Source organism: Chrysoperla carnea, chromosome 3, assembly GCF_905475395.1.
Source record: "Chrysoperla carnea chromosome 3, inChrCarn1.1, whole genome shotgun sequence".
In the NCBI taxonomy this organism is placed as follows: Eukaryota; Metazoa; Arthropoda; class Insecta; order Neuroptera; family Chrysopidae; genus Chrysoperla; species Chrysoperla carnea.
Genome location: NC_058339.1, coordinates 15,118,983 through 15,146,386, shown reverse-complemented (window position 1 = coordinate 15,146,386; position 27,404 = coordinate 15,118,983). Strand labels below are relative to the sequence as shown.

General features: G+C 29.8%; 1 protein-coding gene across 1 annotated transcript in view; it reads left to right on the top strand.

The window, feature by feature from the left end:
- The window catches only part of LOC123295881, a 344,446-nt gene extending 317,818 nt beyond the window's left edge, over positions 1 to 26,628 (top strand). The window contains exons 2-3 of the mRNA XM_044877342.1: positions 16,689 to 16,806; positions 26,571 to 26,628. Coding sequence (XP_044733277.1) covers positions 16,689 to 16,806; positions 26,571 to 26,628 — 176 coding nt within the window. The remainder of the gene's footprint in view (positions 1 to 16,688; positions 16,807 to 26,570) is intronic.
- Positions 26,629 to 27,404: the final 776 nt, after the last annotated feature.

The window sequence follows — 27,404 nt, the reverse complement described above, 5'->3', positions numbered from 1 at the left end:
TAAACATCATGTTTGGGCATAACAAAATAAAACATAACCTCTTCACCGTTGACAGACATCATTTACAAATTGACAATTGTTAATTTAAAATGTTTAATTAAATATTTTATTCCTTTGAATTGAATGAACACGGTCACTACCTATTTACCATTTATATACCATCCCACAAATATTGGTTAAAAGTTATAAAAGGTATAAATAAAATTTTGTTACAAATATACAAATTAAGGTAGATATACTAACCTAACCTAAAATGTTTTAAATATAAAATAAGATGATATAAATAATTAAATATATGTATACATTTAAATACAAAATGTCAATCCTTTTACATTACATAAATAAATAAAATGATTTAAGGTTTTAATGTAAAAATAAGAATACAGACATGTTTACAAAAATTTTCGCATGTATGAATAAATACATAAATACTAGGGTGCATGTGATCTGTAAAGACTGGTCCAAGAGCTTTCTAATTAAATGAGTGATGAGTATCGCTCTGTTTTGTCGTGGATAATCCATTTAAAGAGTTAATTTACAAAGATAATGCACGGGAAACTAAATGTGTAGGTAATTATGACTTTTTATGACATTTATTCATGTATCGAAATTACGGAGATATGCAAGGATTGAAAAATACTTTATAAATACATTTTTGATCAACAAAGTTTCCAAAAATCACAAAAAATTCCTAGGTCATCGGGCTTTTTATTATGATTTTATCGTTCAAAGTTGGCTGAAAAATGATGAATCATATAGGTTATCCTTTTCAATGGGATATTTCTATATCAAAAAATCTAGAGAGTGTGATAAAAAACTATCTAAAATATTTAGACAATCTTGTAGTTTTTAATAATACCAAAAAAACATAAGGTTGACGATGATATAAAAACAAAATTTAAATTTGATTATGAGTTAATCGAAGATCTATCATTTGATGAACAGAAACGACTATAGTTAGAGTAGTGATGATTGAAGAGAAATATCTATATTATCAAATCTATAAGCAGCACTTGCACAGAACATATTATTTGACTACAAAGCATGTATTTGGTTTATATGTATGTACCGTGCATATAAACCCAAACTTTTTTACCATACTGTAGGGAAACAAACACCTTAAGTAACTCTTTAACAAAAACTTGATAGCTGCATCCGCAACAACTCCAGTATGTGCATGTATACTTTATTATCAGCAATTCCATAACTTACCTATCAATGAAAAATTCATTACAGTCGGGGGACCTCTGAATATTTTTTCCAGAGTTCCAACGGGGAACCCTGACTGTAATAACGACTTAACTTATAAAACCAATTTCAGATGATAATATTTTCTTGTTTCATACTTATCAGCGTTCGGTTTTGAGTCGCCAGAGTTTTGGTTTTTGAACTTTTTTTAGTATAAATTAACCAATCAAAAAATGACTTCAAAAGTTGCAGAATTTCATGGGGGACATCATATTCTGACATCAGATTGGACCCGGTTCTTCGAGTTTAATTGTCAATTTATATCCTAAACGGTAAGAGACAGAATAACACTTTCAGTTATAAAGTTCGATCCACATGAAACATAAACATTTTTCATCTAAACCATATTTTTGAAAATTATCGGCTTTCGGAAGAAATGCGACTTAAAAATATGTTATTATTGCATTTAATCGAAAGAAAACGCGGAAAAATGCTTCAGCAAAAAATTGTCAATGGGAGTAGAGAATATTCGCCTGTGTTCATATCTTTGACTTACAATTATCGATAAACTTAAATTGTGCTGATTTTCTTTCTATTAATTGAATAATTACGTCGTATTCTTTAGGTGTATAGATTAAAATGGCCCACCATGGAATGGAATCTTTTCATTGACATTCAATCCAGTTTAAAAAACCGTAGCCTATAACCAGCGTATTATCAAGACGCTTCAAACGATACCTCATTTTTCAAATTTTAATAAGTTGTTAAGAAGTTATGGGAGAACGGATGAACATAAATACATACCGGCATAACACATTTCCTTCCCTGTTGTCGAGGTAAAAAGTAACATAAAAATCTTTTATCTCTACTTTCATGTAACAATAACTTTTTATCAGAATCTTAATAAAAATGATTTAATAACTAAATGGTTTTAATATAAAAGAAGGATAGAACATGTTTATACACACAATTTTTATGAAAATATATTTGTCGGATATTTGACACATAAATACACGTATTACAGAATAATTCTAAAAAGAAGAAAACCATCGTAACCAAAACCTAAAAGAAATATATATTTTGTATATGAATTCTATAAAATATTCTATCTAAGTAATGTACAATGTACTCTCGTACATGATTGTATGGGGTAGCATGTGTTCTTAAAAGAAAATTGTTCATTCAGCATGTCAATGTGTATATATTTAAACAAAAATATGTGTATTTTACACAGGATATTTAATACTTTTATACACTATACACCAAGTGAATCACTTTTAAAATACATTTATATTGCTTCTATTATATTGAGTGTTTTGCAATTTTATTAACATGTTTCTTTATCCATTTTGTCTTTAAAAAACAGTGCAAAAGATTCCATAATAACTTCTGAATACATTCTGAATTAGAATTTTTGACTTAAAGTAAGAACATAATGTTTTTAAACTGACTTCGAACAAAAAAAGAGGATGTTAGCAATTCGACTGTATTTCTTATGTGTTACCGCAGAACTTTCGACTGGGTGAACCGATTTTAATAATTTTTTATCCCTTTGAAAGCAGGTGCTTCTCATGTGGTCCGATTTCATTTTGGTCTAATTCTACCAACGGCATCCATGAAAAAACCATAAAAGTATTAAATTTGGATTAAGTATGCACGACAAGAGGACGAATTACTCAATATCACGCCAACTGATTTCGATGTTTCTTTTTTTAGTGACAAATTAGTTAGTGTACTTCAGATTCACTTAAAATCACAAAATAAATAAAAAATTTTAACAAAAAGAAAACCGACTTTCAAAGAAAAACTTTTTCAAAACAAATTAATACGCACTAAAAAGTAAAAAAAAAAAAAAAAACGATAATATAATGTAGTTAAAATTATTGTTAGTTTTGGAGTCGGTGTTAGCCAAGCTAATGTAGCAAACTGTTCTGTCAGAGTTGTTCCCTTGACTGACAACGACTCCAAAAATAACAATAATTTTAACTACAATATATTATCGTTATTTTTTTACTTTTTAACACATATTAATTTGTTTTGGAAAAGTTTATCTTTTGAAGTCAATTTTCTTTTTGTTTTTTTTTTATGATCTAAGAGACGGTATAAGGTCGATCTTCACCCGTTTGATAAGCAGATGAGACATATTTTTAAAAAAAGTTCTGGCATCTGCAGTTCCGAAGCGAGTCGTTACCGGATACAAGTTTATTATACCATGTCTATTATGAACCACTTATTTCTATATATATAAGTATATTGAGCTCAATTGACGATGATTCTCTAAACAATCTATTTAACAATTGATATTGCCTAATCAAATACTTAAACGACTAGACATTACAGTGATTGACATATTTCACTTTATGGCATATTGTGTGTACGCAAAAGTTATGTTCTACACAAACGAGATTACGTGTTTGTGCATAGGTGATATGCTTGTTGGTGTTCGCTATGTAATATATATATATATATATATATATATATATATATATATATATATATATATATATATATATATATATATATATGTGAGAATAAGAATGAATATCAGAAAGGAAACAAAATCTCCGAATAAACATATCAACGCAATCACGTACATATGAGTGATAAATTCTACTTGAAACACAGAACTGTTCCTCTACACCCCACAAAAAAATATACATAAATTTACTATCTTGATACCCGCCCGTTTCACTGAGCTAAAAAGTAAAAAACACCGCTTTATAGCCTCCACCCTCTCTCAATATGCACAGTTTTCAATTTTATTTAATGTTAAATAGTCATAATTCATTGTGCTTGGCATTTAATATTTTAAAGTTTTCCAGAATTGTTTAATTTATGGTTCAAAATGATGATCATAGATCTACTCCAAAAAATGATTAGATTAATAAAGATTTCTGTAAAAATTTAAAAAATGGTAAATGTCAAAGTAAATTAAATTTTTTTATTTTTTTAATATATCTTTATAAATTATAGTCCATGTGTTATTCTGATATATCAGCTATTTTGCTGTATAGTTTCATTAAAAACCATTCACTAGTTTTAGCGTGAAAGAGTAACCAACAAACAAACAAACATTCTTGCTTTCGCACTTATAATATATAGAGATTTTACCTTCATATGAACAATAAACTATGGCTTTATAACAAACTAGAATTATTGAAGATGTATTCATGTTCACAAACCAACCAGGTTTACTTACTACAGCTAACCAGTAGTTATTTTGTTCATCTTCCAAACGAAAAATAAAAACTAGGTTATTTACTTCACTCTCTAATACACGTAGATAAAAATATCATAAAAAACACATAATTTTCTATGCTATTTTTTTGACTATCAAATCGTCTGTTTTTTTTACCTGTTACTTTATGAATAGTAGAAACTTTATGATTAGGTTATAAAAAAAGACATCTAAGGCTAGTAAATTTAGTGTATACCTGTGTTATTTAATCTGAAATATATGGTATTAAATTTAAAAGGTGAATGTATGGACTCCGTAAAATTCTGTGAACAATTTAAGATTTCTGATGACGTCATAAAATTAAACAATTCGGTTTTTTTTGATAATACAGGCAAATTTAATCCGATCTGATTATAAATTTTTTTGAAACCTATTTGTTTTGGGTCATTCTTTTCAGCTGTGATTTTCCAATTTTTCGCTAGCTACCACTTATGTGCTTAATTCCGTGCTCGGAACTCCACATTCTTGAAACCTATTAGAGCCAGATTAATTTTGATCACAAATTTGAAAATTATTACCCAACTTTAGTAGGAGTATATGTTAATAAGGTGTAAAAATAGACAAACCAGACTTGGATCGAAGAAATTACTAGAGGCATCAAAAGAAAATGACGGACAATAATTTCCTTGAAAAGCAAATTGTGTGGGAAATGATAATACAGAAAGTATCTATTATGAAGTAATGTTAAAAGAAATTAAGTCTTAATTAAAAATGAAAAACGTAAACCTTATTTTTACGTTTAAATAGTGATCCATATATGTTAGCATGTATTTTTCTAAAAAAATATAATATTTACGTATAGGGTGTCACCCAATTTACTACAAAAACTTACAATTAAAATTATGCATAATAATACACCCATATTTGTGTATTGCAACTAGCCCTTTACTTATTTACTTCCGCGAACAGTACATTGGATGTAGTGTGATCAAATTAACTTTTTGAATAATTTAATTCTGAGTTCGGAGAAAAAAATTGAATTTAGTAGATCATTGTGATACAAATTGAGGAAACTAAAATCTAACATTTTTTGATGGTCGGAAGGGGTCCAAAAAAAATGGTAAAGTGGCCTAATCCGGTCTTTCGCGTCAGACACCGTCGGATTGAGTTAAAAATAAAAAAGTGTTTAATAAGCTTAGGCGCCGTAAAAAGGCGAAAAGAATGAGCTGCGAATGAACCCGATTGGTCCATCGATGTCCCCACAAATTGCAAAAAACCATCGATTTTGCTCGAAATTTCAAAACTTCATAGCTCTTGTTGTTTTAAAGATTTAAAGCTGAGATTTAAATGGATTGTAGCTTTTGTACCCATGAAGTATCACACACAATTTCAGCAAGATCGAATGTATACTTTTTGCAAACCGCAGCTGAATGCAAAAAACAGGACTTTTGTAAAATGGCCCTAAAAAAGTTGTGGTGCGGTAACGCGCTATTTTTTTTACGCGAGTATATGCTTCAATAGTTAAAGTAATACCTACTAAAGTGCCAACCTCTTATCTTTAGTAAAAGTTACTAAAATATTAATTTTAAATTACTATCATTTTAAATTATAACTTTAAAAATAGGATGGAAGTAATGGGAGCAATTATTAAGACTATAATGTCACATAACTTCTGTCTCTTAATAATTGCTCCCATTACTCCCATCCTATTTTTAATGTTATAATTTAAAATAATAGTAATTTAAAATTAATATTTTAGTAACTTTTACTAAAGATGAGAGGTTGGCACTTTAGTAGGTATTACTTTAACTATTGAAGCATATGCTCGCGTAAAAAAAATAGCGCGTTACCGCACCACAACTTTTTTAGGGCCATTTTACAAAAGTCCTGTTTTTTGCATTCAGCTGCGGTTTGCAAAAAGTATACATTCGATCTTGCTGAAATTGTGTGTGATACTTCATGGGTACAAAAGCTACAATCCATTTAAATCTCAGCTTTAAATCTTTAAAACAACAAGAGCTATGAAGTTTTGAAATTTCGAGCAAAATCGATGGTTTTTTGCAATTTGTGGGGACATCGATGGACCAATCGGGTTCATTCGCAGCTCATTCTTTTCGCCTTTTTACGGCGCCTAAGCTTATTAAACACTTTTTTATTTTTAACTCAATCCGACGGTGTCTGACGCGAAAGACCGGATTAGGCCACTTTACCATTTTTTTTGGACCCCTTCCGACCATCAAAAAATGTTAGATTTTAGTTTCCTCAATTTGTATCACAATGATCTACTAAATTCAATTTTTTTCTCCGAACTCAGAATTATCTAAAAATTGACGCCATTTTTTTTTAATTTGATCACAGTAATGATTTTGTTGCTCTGACTGTGTTGATATAATGAATAATAAAGTTGTTTGCACTTTTTTGGGTGGGTTTTTCCTTAAACACACCTTTTCGTCTGATTTTTTCGAGTTCTAACATACTTCATCATTCACTATTGCATTTGGAATAGTTTTGCTTATTTATTTATACAATGAACGTGGTTTTCATAGATTTTTTATTACATTTGTGTAATACGACACTCGGTATGCACATTATAAAAATTGATACATTTTACTGGAGGTTTATTAAATATTGAAAGGAAAAACTACTTTTTATTAGTATATTAAAAGTACTTATGGTCGAAAGCTGACCCTCAATCTAAATTAGACTGTAGGCCTCCAACTACACGGTTTATGAAACACTGTTTCGGGACTAAGTCACCGAGTGAGTTATTCAAATTTTCATGATATACGACTATATTCGATATGTGCCATAGTGTTTTAAAGACCCAATTGACCTTTGTTGCTCATGACATTTATATACTCCTAAGCAAGCTATAAATTTCAGCTTGATATCTCTTTTTGTTTTTGAGTAATCGTGATGACAAGCGGGCAGACAGACGACAGGCTGACAAACAGACACCCATACCAAAATTTTGTTCATAGTATCAACATTTTTAAGCGTTACAAACTTGGGACTAAACTTAGTATTCCTTGGTATATTTCATATACAATACATAGTATAAAAACTCAAAATTTAACACCTTAATCTAGAAATTTAACATCACCAGGGGATTATATAATTTCCCTGCCTAAAAAAGGGCATGAATGAGAGTGCATATACACGATTTATAGATGATCCTAAGAAAAACGTAATTTTTTGGGAACATAAATAGAGTATTTAAAAAAAAATTTAAATAGCATTTCCTCTTAGTCATTTTACCTTATGAATTCTTTACGAATCCTTTTTACTTCATGTTTTTGAACATATGGGTGTGCAAAAATATATATAAATATATGAACATGTAACATAGTCTTTAGCTAGTAATTAGAAAATGTTTTCTTGTGATCTTTTTCACAGCTCAATGAGTTTTTTCCTTTAATTTTCTGAGCACACTTTTTTCTCTTTTTTTTTTTTTTAAACTAGACAGAAAAAATGTCATTTTAATCCCTTGAGTTTTTAGTTTATAATAATAATGAGAGTCGACTCGACTCAACACTTTTATAAAAAAAAAAAACATCATAATAAACATGTCGGATAAATTTTTACCATGCTTTTTATACCATGTATATATGAAATATATCATAGTATATTAAGTTTAGTCTCAAGTTTATAAATAAACTTTTGGTATAGGTGTTCATAAAATTACCTTATTAGTCTATTTTCGGTAGTCCGTCCATCTGTCCGTCCGCCTGTGAACACGATAACTCAAAAACGAAAAATGATAAGATGCTGCAATTTTTACAGCGTGCTCAGGGCGTAAAAAGTGAGATCGTGTTCGTAAATGGGCAACATAGGTCAATTGGATCTTGGGTCCGTGGGACCCATTTTGTAAATCGTTAGGGATAGAACAAAAGTTTAAATGTAAAAAATGTTCCTTATAAAAAAATAAACGTTTGAAACGGGTAAACATTAGTGTTTACCCGTGAGAGCGCATTTTAGGCGCAAATTATATAGAATGTTTTATATGGGAATATCAGTTATGTATTTGTAATATGACAGTGTAATCAACACAGTCTTTACATGGTATTTCAATAATTAATTCAGTCAATTGTTTATTTTCACTTGTATTTTTATATAATGTAACATGCAACAATATTTTTTACAGACATGTTTGTTTAGAATGAAATATCATAATTAGATAAGCAAAATTGTACATTTTCTAATGTTTTTATAAACAGAAACAACATTTGAAAATATCGCTTACATTCATGAATTATAACTTGACTAAAAATCTTACTTTTGGTATCATCAAATTTATGGGTTCGTGGAAAATCCATATTATAATTTTCGGCTAATAAACATTTCAATAGTACTTTATAAATAAAAGTATGACACAATGATTTAAACAAGGACAGAATCCGCAATAGTTGGTTATCTTTATTCATCATTATAATAAATATGAAATAAATACAGTACCAACAGTTAATGTCGTTATGGATTATATTTCCCCTTTGAAAATTTATGTGGTTTTGGTATCATCTGCACACCGAGATGCTTCGTTGAATGTTTTAAAACTAAAATCTTCAAGCTATAGTTTTTAGAGCTCACACATCATAAACAGCATTAAAGCATACATACAACAACGTTCCTTCCACGTATAAAATACTAAATTCAACGAACTGTAATTTATTTTATTTTAGTTTTTATTTATTTTAAGCTGTTTCTAAATATTAAAAGATTATATTTTCTGGGTGATATGAATAGATAATGATATTTTTTTCAGAGATATTTAGTAATATTTCATAAATTAACGCACTATTAGTGTAAGCCATATTTATAAAATACCATAGATAATCTAACACTTTATTAATCTGTTTCTAATACTAGAAACAATGATTAACTTATTTTAATTTAATTGGCAGAGATCGGTCTGCAAATCGATGAAATAATCAGGATATGCTAAAATTATTAAAATTGAGTGCAAATTCAAAAAATTTGATGGTCGCAAAATGAACGAAAAACACAATTGCATAATTTTTTAGCACCACATTCTACGGATGTAAATTATAAGAAAATGTTAGCCGTCAAATTTCCAATTCTGCGACGAAACTTTCTGGAAACATTGCCTCAAAATTATTATGAACTTTACGCCATATTTACCGAAAATATAGGAAAAAGAAACTTATATTTAATAGAAATATTGATTTCGATTTGCGTTGGTGAACACAAGTGCACCAAAGCAGTGAGGCTCATTCGATAAGCAGTGGTTTAAGAAAAGATACAAAACACACTTGGCGATATAATTTAGTTAGGACGAATACTCGAAATTCAAGCTTTAGAATTACAGTCCTTACGCAAGCCTCAACCAAGTCTAACGAACCAAGTTCGATGTCAATACTAACTTGTACTTTTTACTTTTATGGTGACTAACTTTTATGAAGGAAATAAATACCCAACCCTATTGGTTTATTAAATTCACTCAGCTGATTTTTCCATTGAATAAAAGAACTAAAGATGCCTATTTCATTATACATCAAAATTTGCTGTTCCATATTTACTCCCCGAGTCTTCTATAATTTTTTAAGATCAGGTGTAAGTAAGATAAACTAGGATCACCAGTCTTGAGTTAAGAATAGATACACAGCTTGGGTCTAGGTCTGAGATCCAAGCTTGTCGTGATTAATCGTTCGTTATTATTTTAAGATTGAACTAAACTTACTTTACAATCTTGGTTCAATGAAGGTAAGAGTCTTCTCCCAGACTTGAATCATTTTTGGGCCAAATGTCATTTGCAATATAGCAAGGTTACTGTATAAACTGAATTATTAACTCACTAGCTCGACATAAGTTGGCTGATAAGTCCCCGGTCTAACAAAGAAAAACACATTTTTTTGTCAAAATTCGTTTTTATTATTCAACATAGTTCCCTTCAAGAGCGATACAACGATTATAACGACCTTCCAATTTTTTGATACCATTTTGGTAGTACTCCTTCGGTTTTGCCTCAAAATAGGCCTCAGTTTCGGCGATCACCTTTTCATTGCAGCCAAATTTTTTCCCTGCGAGCATCCTTTTGAGGTCTGAGAACAAGAAAATGTCGCTGGGGGCCAGATCTGGAGAATACGGTGGGTGGGGAAGCAATTCGAAGCCCAATTCATGAATTTTTGCCATCGTTCTCAATGACTTGTGGCATGGCACGGTGCGTTGTCTTGGTGGAACAACACTTTTTTCTTCTTCATATGGGGCCGTTTTGCCGCGATTTCGACCTTCAAACGCTCCAATAACGCCATATAATAGTCACTGTTGATGGTTTTTCCCTTCTCAAGATAATCGATAAAAATTATTCCATGCGCATCCCAAAAAACAGAGGCCATTACTTTGCCAGCGGACTTTTGAGTCTTTCCACGCTTCGGAGACGGTTCACCGGTCGCTGTCCACTCAGCCGACTGTCGATTGGACTCAGGAGTGTAGTGATGGAGCCATGTTTCATCCATTGTCACATATCGACGCAAAAACTCGGGTGTATTACGAGTTAACAGCTGCAAACACCGCTCAGAATCATCAACACGTTGTTGTTTTTGGTCAAATGTGAGCTCGCGCGGCACCCATTTTGCACAGAGCTTCCGCATATCCAAATATTGATGAATGATATGACCAACACGTTCCTTTGATATCTTTAAGGCCTCTGCTATCTCGATCAACTTCATTTTACGGTCATTCAAAATCATTTTGTGGATTTTTTTGATGTTTTCGCCGGTAACCACCTCTTTCGGGCGTCCACTGCGTTCACCGTCCTCCGTGCTCATTTCACCACGCTTGAATTTTGCATACCAATCAATTATTGTTGATTTCCCTGGGGCAGAGTCCGGAAACTCATTATCAAGCCAAGTTTTTGCTTCCACTGTATTTTTTCCCTTCAGAAAACAGTATTTTATCAAAACACGAAATTCCTTTTTTTCCATTTTTTTCACAATAACAAAAGTTGCTTCACAAAAGACGCTCTATCTCACAAACTAATTGACTTACAGACGTCAAATTTTGACACGAATCATTTGAAGGTTGGTACTATATAAAAATAATATGCATTTAATACTAGCGACGCCATCTATGTGTCAGACCGGGGACTTATCAGCCAACCTATTATGCGGAATTTTTCAGTGCGGTACCAGTAGCCGAAAACAGCTTAGAGGAGTAACATAATATTAATATTGATTTACTTTATTTTTATTTAGAGGCAATTTTATTACATATATGAGTCTATTTTTTTCCATTAGTCAGTATGAATTAAATAAAATAATAAGAAAAATATAAGATGGCTGGTAAAAATCCTTGAAAATATTACGTAGAACCTTTCGATTTCGAAAGGCACTACTTTATTCACAATAATTACGTAAGCACCTACACTCTGTAGGTACACACTTACAATTAGTTAAACGGATAAAGGATTTTCTAAACATAATAACCACATACATCAAACACAAAGAAACATTTACAATTTGCACGTACGTGAGAAAATATCATGTATATATGATGAATAATTAATTTTGTTTACACTTGTTTATCTTTAAGGTAGACAACAAAGTCTTATTATTATTATCATCATCAGTATATCAGTAAACATGAATGTCTTTTTAGTTAGAAAGGAAAATATAATTCTAGTTGATAATTTAAACGAGAAACACACCTCATCATCTATATTCTAAGTAATTTACTTACCATATACTATTATCAGTAATAATTAATAAACCCACTGTTTGTCTTGGCGTAAAGTGGTGGAAAAACCGTTGAAAATTTAATTGCACTAAACGATTTTCATATTTCGTAACCTTTTTTTTCACAAGTTCGTAACTAAACCTTTAAAAGCAAAATTTCAGATAAAGCTCAATATATATAGTATTAGCTAAAATGGGTGCATAAACTTCTCTAAACGGCTCATGGTCAGTTCGTGGAGTTACTTGTGAAAAAAAAATAAAGACTAAAAATAAGAGAATATACGAATTCCGTAAAGATAATTAAAAGGATCGGAATCTTAGAGTATCTTTGAAAAAAAAAATTGGAGTAAAAAAAGTGAACATCCTATGCATAAATCACTCTTTAAGCCGCCAGCATATCCGCTAAAAGTTTTAACTATTTTCAGATTATTTATTTTTCAGATTTTTTAAACCTTTCCACAGTTTTAAAATAAATTTCTTAAAGTCCTTCAGAAATTAGGAGAATTTTTCTCCTCGCGAAACTAAAGATGCAAGCAAAAAAATATTTCCTTCGGAAATTTTCGGGCATGTTCGTGCACTTTCTGAAGTTTACGGATATTTGGCTCTGTGCAGTAATAAATTGTTGAAATTTACAAATGAGTTTATTGTAAGTAACTTTTTATTTGATTTATTTACATTATAATTTTTATTGAAAGTATTCTTACTGGTACATACACTAATAGTGTTATTTTCCATATAAAGTCGTCATGTCATTTTGAACATGCAAATAATTAATTCAAAAAATATTTACATTATAATTAATGAATATGATTATTTTGATTTTGGCTCTAAGATTATCCATTATTTAACGCACGAAATATATAACGCATGTGCAGAACACACGAACACATCTCTCGTAACGGGACTATAGATTACCGAACAGTTGCCGGGGCGTACTGACGGGTTAAATTTTATATGAAACACTCAACCAACGATAGTAACAAAATATCGATTTCAATATATTTTTTTAAATTTCGTTAAAAATAAGAATATAAATTATTTTGTATTTTAAACAACACGGTCATTTAACATTTTAAAAAATTCATTGTTTGCACTGATTTCTCTTGGGAACTATTTGAACTTTTTTGTTGTTGTTGTTGTTTAATGAAAAAACATAAGATAACAAGTTTTTAACAATGAATACAATAAATGTTTTTTCCTGTTATCAAAGTGTTTGTTACTTTTCGAGATTCTAATTCACTGGGTTCCTATCTATATACCTAATGTGTTTATATAATATCCGATCTTTTAAACATTGACGATATTAACACATTTTTATTGTTATAAATGGGGTTGTTGTTTTTTTTTTGTTTTGTAACGCAAAAAAGATTAAAACATATGGAAAAGGTAGAATATTGTATGATTCTTATAGGCTAGAATAATGCTTCGTTATGATATACTCGTATGGCTATAAAAAAAAACCTTTTTGGCCGATAAATTAAGGACGTATCAGCACGGTAGCGGTGACACAAATTAAAATTTTTTTTTTCAACTTTGATGGTGAATTATGTTATAACTTGTAATATAAGACCCAAAGTAAGAATAATGTTTCAATACTTAGAGTAATTTTCAAGATATCCAATTTTGGATATTTGTGTAGCTTTCGATATTTCGAAAACCAAGGCAGATATCGAAAAATTGTATTCTAGTAAGTTTTCGTCTACAGTCATGAAGTTATTAAACAAAATTCTTCATCAAGTTGAAAATAAGGTACAAATAAATTCAACCACAAATTTCATTTTCGGCGGTCGTACTATCTGAACTTATTTCCCACTTAAAAATATGTCCAATCCCCGTGACTACCTGACAATTTTCGTATAGGTTGATTATTATACCATGTATATATGAAATATACATAGTATATTAAGTTTAGTCCCAAGTTTGTAACGTTTAAAAATAATGATGCTAGGAAAAAAATTTTGTCATAGGTGTTGTGTCAAAAAATCACCTACTTAGTCCATTTCCGGTTGTCCATCCGTCCGTCCGTCCGTCTGTGGACACGATAACTCAAAAACGAAAAATGATATCGAGCTGAAATTTTTACAGCGTACTCAGGACGTAAAAAGTGAGGTCAAGTTCGTAAATGAGCATCATAGGTCAGTTGGGTCTTGGGTCCGTAGGACCCATCTTGTAAACCTTTAGAGATAGAACAAAAGTTTAAACGTAAAAAATGTTCCTTTTCAAAAATTAAACAACTTTTGTTTGAAACATTTTTTCGTAAACATCACTGTTTACCCGTGAGGGCGCCAATTAGGCGGAAATTTTATAATATGTACTATACTTGATTATCAGTTATGTTTGTGTCACATGTTTGTATGTGTAATGTGATAAAAAAATCAACACTGACTATGCATGGTATTTCAACAATTAACTCAGTCAATTGTTTGTTTTCACTTGTTTATCTTTAATTTTAAAAAATATTATTTTTTTAAATATTATATAAACACAAATTCAATCTAAAATTTATTCTTTGGAATATAGAGTAATATAAAAACTAATATTCAAAAAAATTCAATTTATTTCCATAAATGATTTGGTTTATTATTATTGTTATTATTATTATTTATAAAATAATTCGATAAATATATCTTCGAATACACATTTAGAAAAGTACAAAAAAAAAAAAAAAATAGTATGAATGTGAGCCAAGAGACCATATAAATAACTTTCTCACAATTGTGATAAAATTATTTTCTACAAATTTACTGACGACAAAATTGTTATTTGATTTTTTAGATTCTGATGACGTCATAAAGTAAAAAAATTCTATTTTTTTGACAACACAAGCAAATTTCATACGATCTTATTGAAATTTTTTTTGAAACACACTAATTTTGGGTCATTCTTTTCAGCTGTGATGTCAATTTTTCGCTATCTATCACTTTTGTGCTTCATTCCCGGACCAGGTCTCCACATTATTGAAACCTATTACAGATAGATTAATTTTGATCACAAATTAGGAAAGTATGACTCAAATTTAGTAGGATTACATGCTGGGTTCATCAAAATTGGATAAAATTTGAATGTGATAGAGCAAAATTAAAATTTTTGGATTTTGATGACGTTATTGGATTTTTTTTTTTGAAACCCACTAATTTTCGGTCATTCTTTTCAGTAGTGATGCCAATTATTCGCTAGCTATCACTTTTATACTTAATTCCGGGACCAGGACTCTACATTCTTGAAACTTATTCAATCTAGATTAATTTTGACAACAAATTTGAAAAATAAGACTCACACTTAGTAGGATTACATACTTGGTTTATCAAAATTGGATAAAATTTGGATGTGAGAGAGCAAAATTAAAAAATTCGATTTTTTTGATAAGAATCCGCATAATTCAAATTTTGTGGGTACTTTTATTTCTTTTATCAGGGTGAAAACAACATTTTTATACCAGAAAGTTACAAAATGGTGTATATACCTAGTAACTATCTCTCAATAGAATATACAAAGAGGTGTATATGTATCGTAAAATGAACGTTTCAACATGTACTCAAATATAAGTACTTATATTAGCTAGATGAAGCTCTTTCGTGAAAAATATATTAGCTTTGAATACGTGAATAGAATCACAAATTATGATTGTTCTCATATTTACGAATTTTTCGAGTATATATAGACGATATCGTCTTCAATATATGTATAAATGACTTCGTTGTTTTACCAATAACACTATACCTTACAACTACTTTACCCACTTTTTTGCTTATTTACAAATTCGATGTCTGTACTATAAAAGAGTAGTCAACAAGAAATATGATGTTCGAACAGATGAAGAAAAATTCTTTTAATATGAATTATTAAACGAGTATTTCTATTTGAATTGATGTTAAATGAATCAACTTTGGAATTGTTCAATGCATAAATTTTTGCGAAACGAAATATATTTAATTTAAATAACTCACAACACCATGGAAAATCGAATCAATTTTTATTCTATAGTTGAACACGTTTATTGTTACGTCTAGGTTTCATTGAAGTGCTTTTATATGACTACACAGAGTGATTTTTGTAAAAAGTTTTCACTTTAATATCTCCCTCGAATTCAAAAATCATCAAATGCGGAAACACGTTTAGGCTCCTTTTAAGATACAAGTTCTCAGTATGGCCAAGCTTGACAATTCGAAAATTTGTCCGTTTACTTTAAGTAGGTCATATTGTTCTATCCATCTTTCATCCAATACGGATATGGTGAAACCGTTTTTTGGTACGATAGATGTATTATTAAATATTTTTAAGATAAAACCTGAACGGATTTTTCTGTTTAATTTTGATAACGTTTTTTCTTAATTTTACAGGTATATTTTTTCAGTATTGTATCGATTAACCGACTACAAATGAATATTGTTTTGCGATTTATAACCTTTCAAATAAAACCAAAAAAATCAAAATCGATTCATCCGTTTAGGTACTACAATGCCACAGACAGACAGACAGGCAGAGACACCTCTTTTTTTAATTCGGGGGTTTAAAATGTTCTGTAACAAAATTGAACGCTGTCCTAGCTACATGAACTTTGTTATTCTTCAGCTTTTCATGCATTATCTTTTAAAGATAAATTAATTTTTAATTTTGTTTTTTTTTTTCAGATGTGCCATCTCCAGCTTGTTCCCTAATTAAATATTCAGGCTGGGAAGAGATTAAATACTCTGATTTAGGAGTATGGACATCTTTAGAATTTACACCTTCGTTCATTTCTAGAATGCGGTAAGTTTGATTTTTGTATATTTTATTTCATAAACCAAATAAAATAATATTTTTGTTCGAATCAAAAAAAAATTTTTTTTACATATGTTTCACACCTGACAATGATCATAATAGTTGACGTAAATTTTTGTTTTTGCAAAAATATACCACTTCATTTTTAGACATAAATTATGAATAACATAAATCTTATAAATCAACGTTTAAAATGTCAAGCGACGTAAGTTTTTAACGAATCTAGTATTCTTTATATTTTGTTCACTATACAACACTCACTCGTTGTTACAAAGTTAAATCTTTTATTTTATTTTATTTTTTTTTTGAAATTTATTTTCTTCATATACTGTTCTATGTTGTCATATTCATAAGATGTATGATTCTATTTTATACAAAGTGATTCAATTTTATTAAGATGATAATATTAGCTAATCTAATCAAAAATGTATAAAATCTGGTAATTCCAGTAAAATCAGTTTCTCATAACTCTAGTTCAGTTAAAAACTGTGATCGTTAAACATCGACATACTCTATTTAGATATACTTTTAAACATCAGGATTCAGGATGGCATCTTCTTTATGTCGCCTTTAAAGCTTTTAAGATTTTATTCAGCTTTAATAAAAATTTCGCCTAGGTATTCCGAATGCAATAAGCACTCGATAATGTAGATATTTGAGATGCCAAAATCAATTGTATAATCTTTTTAACAAGATAAACGGCAGGCCAATTATTTGCTCAATTACTCAATTTTTCGATAAGTAATTTAAGAAAAGAAAAATTGGCAGTCATAGGAATTGTCGATAGAAGTGAAAACTTAAAACTTTTAGTATAAAAATCTGAAGTTTCATAATATTTGAACTAAAATTATCAACATCCATCTGGTTTTGATATCTATTGACACTCCGAGCAACAATTATATGCATGTTTATATTATTTAAATATATTACAGGTAGTACAAGATTATGAGAAAATGTAAATACAATTCAATTGAAATAACAATTAATATACATGCATATGATTTGTGGATAGTATTTGTGTTTACATAAATTTCAATGTACTTGTTATATACGCAGCACTAATGTTACACAATACGTCAGCTGTATAGCTACAGATATACTGCCATAAGCATGTCGGTAACGCGAACCGATAACATCTTCCCCTACCAAAAGTGCCCAACGTCTCTCAAGAAGTTTTCACTTAAAAAATCGAACGTTATAGATCTCTTATACATTATAATTGGCATTTTTTGAAATAAAAAACTTTTAAGTTCTGTATGGTAAAGTCATTACGACAATGTTTGTCTTATCTTGTATGTCATATTATAACTTTGTGTGTCATAAAACACAATACGTACATTAATATTAATTCTTTTATATTTAAAATAAGTGTCAACTAGAGGATTGTATTCATAAAAGTTAAATGGTAGGTACTAGGTATATGTAAAGTTTGTTTAGTTTTTAAAAATAAATGATTTTAAAACTTTTATAATTTTAGGCTTAGAGCTAAAAAAAAACATTTTACTCAACATATGATTTTTTCTATAGATTTGTAATTTTTATCAATTTTGTCTGAAACTAAAAATACAAATGAACAAGTGAAAACAAACAATTGACTGAGTTAATTGTTGAAATACCATGCATAGTCAGTGTTGATTTCTTTGTCACATAACACATACAAACATGTGACACATACATAACTGATAATCAAGTATAGTACATATTATAAAATTTCCGCCTAATTGACGCCCTCACGGGTAAACAGTGATGTTTACGAAAAAATGTTTCAAACAAAAGTTGTTTAATTTTTGATAAGGAATATTTTTTATATTTAAACTTTTGTTCTATCTCTAACGGTTTACAAGATGGATCCTACGGATCCAAGACCCAATTGACCTATGATGCTCATTTACGAACTTGACCTCACTTTTTATGTCCTGAGTACGCTGTAAAAATTTCAGCTCGATATCTTTTTTCGGTTTTGAGTTATCGTGTCCACAGACGGACGGACGGATGGACAAGCGGAAATGGACTAATTAGGTGATTTTATGAACACCTATGACAAAATTTTTTTCCTAGCATCATTATTTTTAAGCGTTACAAACTTGGGACTAAACTTAATATACTATGTATATTTCATATATACATGGTATAATAATATGTTTTGCTTTTGGTACTGAAGTCGTGTGAATGCGACCCCTGTAGTCCACACGGCTAACATCCCAGAGAAAACATTAAAAAAGGTCTTGTTAGCCTTCATAGATTATTCTTCGCACATGTACTGCAGCTTATGCTGGAACGATCATTATCTCCATAGATAAATGATGTGTTTTATCCACTTTTCAGATTCTGTTTAATCAGTTTTTTTTATTACCATTAAAAAACAGCTCAAGTAATTCTGTCAAAAACTGGTCCGAACAAACATACGCACACAAGCACATATCCCATTACATTAAAATCGACCCCATTATATTAACTTCCTCTGGGAAGTTAAATAAAGTGATATAAAAACATCAACGGACAATATATCACGCAATTTAGATCGCTACCATTGAATTGGCGTTGTAGTAATTCTATACGAAGGTTACCTATAATTATTTAGTTCATTTAAGAAAAATCTGATATATAGAGTAAGAAGAAATTTAGATTAAAGCAATGAATATCTGATTACACTTTGTAGTCTTTTAATAAAATTAAGTAACAAATTACGCTGTCATCAAATTTTGATTGTGTTTGGATCGCGAAATTAAGAAAAATATCAAAACTAAAAGTTTTAGTATGATATCGCTTTTAGTTTTATCAACAACAAAAATTCATAATGACTTTTCGCTTTTATTTTCATAATTACAAATGTATTATGTTCACTGTTTTATAAATATAACGGTATATTTCTATTATATCATCATAATAACATTTCTCAAATAAAAAATATAAATTTTATCTATGTTTTTCAGTTAGGTAGAAAACAACGAATATAACAAACAGGTAAATTTAACCAAGCACTCTGAATAAAATAAATTCCATTCACTCATACACATATAAAAGAGACTTCTATGCCGGCGCTGATATTTAATATTTTTATGTAAATAATCAAGTTTCTTAAAATTGTTTACCTATACCTTAATATATAATTTGATACCCCTCACATCTAAGTGTCTTTGTATTGGTGAAATAATTTGATAAAGTCCTCTCTTTATTCTAAGTGACACATACTAATTTACTGAATTTGATAGGTCTGTGAATGCCTCAGAAGGCCCGAATCATGGCCTCAGATTGAAATTTGGTAAAGAGCTTTTCCATTTATTTTGATAAGCTCCATTTACTGGTACAATTTTCTGCTATCAATAACAGAACAGCCTGTAAACTACATACCAGTCATGTGTGTGTGACATGAATGTATGGCTGGCTATCTGTTTTTACTTTCATGGCGTAAAAAAAATAAACGATTGCGTAAACAACACAGTCTATTAACTATTTAACATTGACTATTTTTACAAATATCTGTAAATTATGGTAATGTCAAATTCAATTAAATTAAACAATTTTTTTTTTAATAAATCTTTATAAAGTATAGCTCATGTGTTATTCTGATGTATGAACTATATAATTGTTAAGTTTCATTCAAATCTATTCTTTAGTTTTTGCGTGAAAGCGTAAAAAACAAACAAACAAAGAAACAAACATCCTCGCTTTGACATTTATAATATATAGGGAAATATCCCTTTCTTGCGAACGATGCGCCGGCTTCGGAGTATCTTCCATACCTATACATATACATATGAAATGAAATAAAAGCATAAAAATAGAAATAAAAGAGTGATAAAAACGGTATGAGATTTTTGCTATAAATTCATTCTCATATAGTAAATTTACTGCAAATCTAGCGTCGTATATTTTTGTCTTTCTCTCCTTGTGTTTTTCATTATAAATCAAAAATAATACACTTACTTTTTATATACAAGAAACAATTTATTAAGTTAAATTAATATTATGTCATGATATTGATAATAATTCACGACGAGAAATTAACACTAAACGATAACAAACATGAATTTTAGCACAATATAAATTATGTAATTTACGTTAAAATGGTTGTTTAACTGTATATATGCACTATTTACAATTAATGGTCTCAGTTTTTGATGATGAAGTTACATAAAAGCTTTTTAACAAAGTTTTTGTAGCTGGACAATAGTTTATTACCGTGTTATTCATAAAAAAAATGCAATACACAATAACGTCTTGACCTAGTAGGTTAGGTTAGGTTATATTGGCTGTCCACAAAAGACACTCTTATGCTATAGAGCCTGTTTTGATACCATATATGTGTTTTACCACCTTTTCCGCTGATAATTTCATTCATCAGTTCCTCAATTATTTTCAGAGACTGAATACACTTTTATTTTATTTTGTTGGCATAAGGTTTTACTACAAAACCGACGGTAGAACTTGTTGCGAGCGAAGTTAGTCAAAATACGAACAGTTGTATTTAAAAAGCGATGACAATTAATATCTAGAATGACTCTAATCTTTTCAGTAAAGGGCCCTACTGTTTAAGTCGCTTTCTTAACAACTGGACAAGTTGGTTTTTTGATTTTTTTAAAATTATTTATTTAATTACTCATTGAGAAGTATATTTCTATTTACAATATGTCACCGAGCAGGCGCAGAATAGTAAAGCAGAAGACAGATAAGATAGAAGGAAGGAATGACGAGGCAGAGGATAATTACTTCGGCTTCATAAGAAATACAGGCTGAAAACATTTTAGTGTAAAGTCCTAGGAATGAGTTGGTTGAACAATAATTACAACACCATTTCAAATTGTAATCGTGTATGTGCGATGGTGTATGTCTATATACTACTACATCGATATAAATATTATCGAAGATAATAAATGAGAACTCTAGGATATTTTCGATTTTTGCCCCAATTTCCTAGATCAGTTTTTGTATTTTTAAAATAAGTATTTTCGACTACCAAGTAGTCATCATCAGTAAGAATTAGCTAGTGATTACTCTTATTATGAATGTTACTCTTTGCTAATTTGGAGGCGGACTGCACGGCTAAGGCTAATGCCTCAGCGATACTGGATAAAGGTGACCCTTCAACTATTTCAAACAAGGAGGTTGCGAGTTTGAATTCAAGCAGCGTCAGTCTGATCAATTATAATTAATAGGGCGCTTAGTCGATCACACGAAAATATCGAAATCGTATTATAGGTAAATAAAACTCAAGAAAAATGTTGACAAAGAGATCAAAGAGGGTTATCTTTAAGTCAGATTCATTTGAAATTTTCTGTTCTATGTCTTCTTTATCCTAATAGTCAGTGAAGTGAAACCAATCAACCAAACGTACCTACCTCCAATTGAACCTAATCAGTTGAAGTATCGATTACCATTTTTGTTTTTGAAAATTGCATACCCAATCTTCCATACGACTCACGCAGAAGTACTATGTTCAACTTTATTTTTAATAGTTGATAAACCAAATTTTTATGGGCAATAATTTTGCATTTAAGCAATATTATATTTATTTTCATGGAAACTGTTATCTGTAGACAATTTTTATAGATTTTTCGGCTAGAAATCATTTTATTTTTATATCTCTTTGGCATTCTACATGAAACTGTAGATGATTATGATTCCATGGTAAGAAGCACGTAAACACTGTTAAAACAGCATAAAAATACGAAACAAATACAATAAAATTTTATGATTCACGTTTTGGGTTCACTGTGAATGATGCTTCGAACAAAACAGAACAAGACATTTACAATTATTATGTACAGAAAACCAATTGCATTGTATCTTATCGATAACATAATAATTCGTGCTCTGATGATTTTTACGTTTTTTCTTCATTACAATTTAATTAAAAGATGTTCGATGATTATAATATGGCATTTCAATATTTAGTATCGACGTAAAAGCTTTTTAGATAAAATCAATTTTCAAATATTAATTAAGACGCTATAATTTTATTTATTATAAATGAAAGTAATTATAATTTTGTTTTGAAGGGTAACCATTTATTACTTTATTGTTCATGAAAATTGGGAATGTAACTAGAAATAAATTCATTCTTTTTACTGAAAATAGAAAATTTCGTGTCGAAAATTTAGCTTTGAAACAAAGTTAGAATTATCATGTTGATACACAGTGAGAAATGCATGGCGTATAGTGACAGCTACATATAGTATCTATGTTAGCAGTCGCCCTTGCTCAGTTGGTTAGGGCGCAACCAATTCCGCTCGCGGTATGCCCAGGGTAGCGGGCTGGATTCCGCCGTCGCAACAAAAATTAATATAATTAATAGTTGTGAAGCAGGTGCACTCAGCCTCTGAAATTGAGGAGTTGATAAATGAAATTATCAGCGGAAAATATGGTAAAACACATAGTATCACAACGGGCTCTATAGCCTAAGTGTGTCCTTCGTGGACAGCCAATATAACCTACCTAACCCAGCAAAAGTAAGGTTATAATTTTGAATAGGACTATCTACCAGAAGCATTGTGGGTCTCAATAACCAGCATAGGTGTGACGTCCATACTGCATCGACTCGGCCACCACAACTATTGCTAATGTAATTTGTGCAAGAATTTTGCAATACAAACTTTTCTTTTGATAGTTAAAAACCACTAACTTTGAAAGTTAGAACGTGTGGCTTTGAAAATCGGACTGATTGACTGATGAAATTTTACTTGGTTTTCCACTGACTGCTGTCAGTCACTTTTTCGTTCAAGAACGCAAAAATATGACTCCTTAATGATTCCAAATTGTAATCATTTTCAAATCAACTCGTATTCCTTTATTTGGGCTCTTTAATGAATTTATTTCCTGGAACTTCTTTTATTTACATCTAGTTGAATAAGAAGACACTCATTTTATTCATTTTATTATCTAAAAATTAATTTATTATTTAACCCTTAATTCCATTATCATTGAATTAAAGATAGTAAAAGTAATAATTGTATACATATGTGAAGGTTGTACGAGTACAAGTTAAATTCTCATCGCTACGTGACATTCCAATGAAATAATCAAGACAATAATACCACTCTTCTTCAGTTAAATCCATTCTAATAATCTTTAGACAGAAAACCTACAAAAAATTATTTGTGTGACTATTCAACATATGATATTTGAAAATAAAAAGAGAAAAGGTTTTAAGATACTCTTGACAAAAAAAAAAGAATGAATAGAAATACATAAAAGAATACGCCAAACCTATTTTCTCCGATGATTGCTTGCCCATATGGGCTTTAAAAGCAAATATTATAATAAAAAAACATTTCTATACAATATTTTGTTGTTTTTTCGACAACTTTTTTTGTTCGGTAATTCCAACACTGAAAAATATACACGACTAGATTGATACCCGCCCGCTTTACTGGGCTTAAAAGTAAAAACCACAGCTTTACAGCCTCCACCCTCTTTTGATTCATTGAGTATATCAGAATAGTTGGGCATGATTTGTTTGACATTTACTACTTTAATTCTGTTTGACATTTACTTAGAATTCTTTAATTTATGGTTCAAAATTATGATCATAGATTTGCTCCATCGATAATCATCATTTTTAATCATAAATATTTCTGTAAAAATTTAAAAAATGGTAAATGTCAAATTAAATTTTATTTTTTTTTTTTTTATATCTTTATAAATTATAGTTCGTGGGTTATTCTGATATATCAGCCAAATTGCTGTAGAGTTTCATTAAAAACCATTCGCTAGTTTTAACGTGAAAGCGTAACAAACAAACAAACAAACATGCTTACTTTCACACTTATAATGTACACTATGTGAATAAAGCCAAACTGTGGTACTTCCAATAACCTACACATACATATTCTTTATATACTCTTGAATCTCCAGTGAATCGAATATATTACGTCGTAAGCACCACCAACCAATATGTAAGGTATATTTGAAGTTTATTCTTTATGATTTGGATATATTATTGATTTTTTTTAACTTTGTGATATTGAATTTCATTAAAAAAAATTTTGTTAGTAAATATACATATACAGGTTGTTACTTATTGTTGTTGTTTACTTATAATTATGCATACGATATTTACATCATGGTCTATTCGATTATTTTTGATGTAATATGCTACATACAGTCGTAAACTCAATATTTACAAATATCTTGTCTAGTAATCTTAATTCAAGAGAATTGAAAAAAATACACTCGAACCCGGACTTCTTGGATTCATGTCAAGCGCCCTACCAATTAGGCTATTCGAGTTCTAGACACGAATGCAACTTTCGTATGCATAATTATAAGTAAACAACAACAATAAGTAATAATAATAAATAAGTGGATAAACAAATTATAAAATTCATTGAGTTGAAAAAATTGCATTCGTGTCTAGAACTGGAATAGCCTAATTGGTAGGAATTTGACATGAATCCAAGAAGTCCGGGTTCGAGTCCTGGTTCGAGTGTATTTTTTTCAATTCTCTTTAATTAAAAAATGTTAGTTTCAAAAACACTCATCTTATACATATATCGAATTCGATCTAACTTTTCAGGTTCAATGAAAAAACTCAATCTGATTCATTATATTAGAAAGTTGATCTTTATAAATAGGCAAACATTTTTTTTTTGATAGATTTTTCTGTAAACCGACTAGTTGAGACAGTAATTGATAGCAAAAACCTGGCTTGATTATGCGTTTGTTCATTCCATTTGAACAAAGAAGGTCCTTTTAGAAAAGCAAACCACTTTTATTGGTATTGTACGGTTTGCGAAAGAAAAATGCTTTGAACAAAAAATGTTACTTTTTTAATCAATAACCACTCTCTCTTATTATATTCATTGAGCTTGAAAATCTAGGCCAAGTGAAATGTTTGCGTAAGTCTACATACCCAACTTTTTTCGTTTGAAGAATTTTTATCGATAAAAGTTATTTTTCGGGTTTCCAGCATTAGTCAACTAAAAAACACCCTGTATATTTTTTTATCCATGTTTTTTTCGGTGATCTCAAGCTTAAATTTTTTTGCAATGAGAATCCCAGCTATCTCAACATATTTACTTTTTGTTAGTTCTACTTGTTTGTGTAAAAAATTTGGGCTTACTGTAGCTCGCCGAATTTCAAACATACAGTTTTTTAATACAGCTTATTTATGAAATTCTTAAAACATTGTTATAGGTACACATTGTTTAAATTCTAATGTCTGTTGATTGTTCATTGGTTTTTTTTGTTTCGACCTTAATTGAATCTATTCAATTCGGCAGCTGCTTTTAAACTATTACTGCTGATGAAGCTACCACTATTTCATCCCAGGCTCAACAATATGCAATGAAACATAGGGTGGGTTTGGCAGAAAAAAGCGCTCGAGAGCGCTTACTAGCGCTGAAAAACAAACTGTACAGTTTTCGGCCAGGACATGTTTGTTAACTTAAATATCTTCCATCTCTTCTTCATCATTCACAACATTATTTAAAATATTATTCATTATTGGTAATTTTTTAATATGAATAATTTACAAACATACCTATATTTAAATTAGGTTAGGTTCCCCGGTTAAAGCTTTAAAGCTAACTTAGCGTCCTAGATGAATATAGCTATTTACTATTTGACAGCGCTTACCGCTTAACAATCGCCATTTTGCTTACAAGCGCTTCCTAGCGCTTTTTTCTGATAAACGCACCCATAGTGTACCGTTTCAATCCCGTATTCCTGTTACAAATAAAGCAAATACTACTTCTTTTATTTATTAAAATTCATCTCTTATTTATAAAAATTAAAATTAAAAATTATATTAGTTTAAAAGTTAGTGAAGATACGAAATTTTCCGTTCATCGACAAAAAGAAGAAAGTTAAAAATAGCATCCAAATAAAGGAGAAGTAATATAAAAAAAAAATTGATATATTTATGCTTATAATACCAATAAATTTAATTTGAATATGTTATAATATAATATTATATTCATGAGATTCTTGAAACATAATTTCATATTTGGTTAAGTCCCTCCAAGTCAGTCTTGTTTGTGTTGATGCTCTTTCTTGATATAGTAGAACCACACTTTGAATAACCCAAGCATGTTATATAGTATATATGTCCTTTAGGATTTTCCACAGTGAGGTTTCACTTTTAGATAATACATTATACATATTGGTGTTAATAATTGACTTACTATACAGAGATCTAGCTTCATATTTTAATAAAATATTACATGGTGATAATGTTGCTTAAGCATATATTAGTTTAATGGCAACCATTATAAGTTACGAGTTTTGATCAATTGACGAAAATGTGTAACAAATAACAAACAATTCAAGGCTAGTTATCAAGAGGGTGGAAAAGCCCGCAAAAACAGGTATGTTTGAATGAGCAACTCGTGTCCGGGAATGATTCTCACAAAATTATTAGTAAGGTTTTTCGGAATCCATGCGGATTCTAGGTGAGGCATATCGAATTCGTATCATATGCACAAAGTTTTGCTGCCTGTATTTCCTAATGAACATTTGCTGACATATGATAATTATTTTTCACTCCAAAGTTATTGTACTTTTGGCATAGTCTACCATTCTCTTGATTATCCACCTCTAATGAAAACAAAACCAGATTTTTAAAATATTAAAAATTGATAAAATTT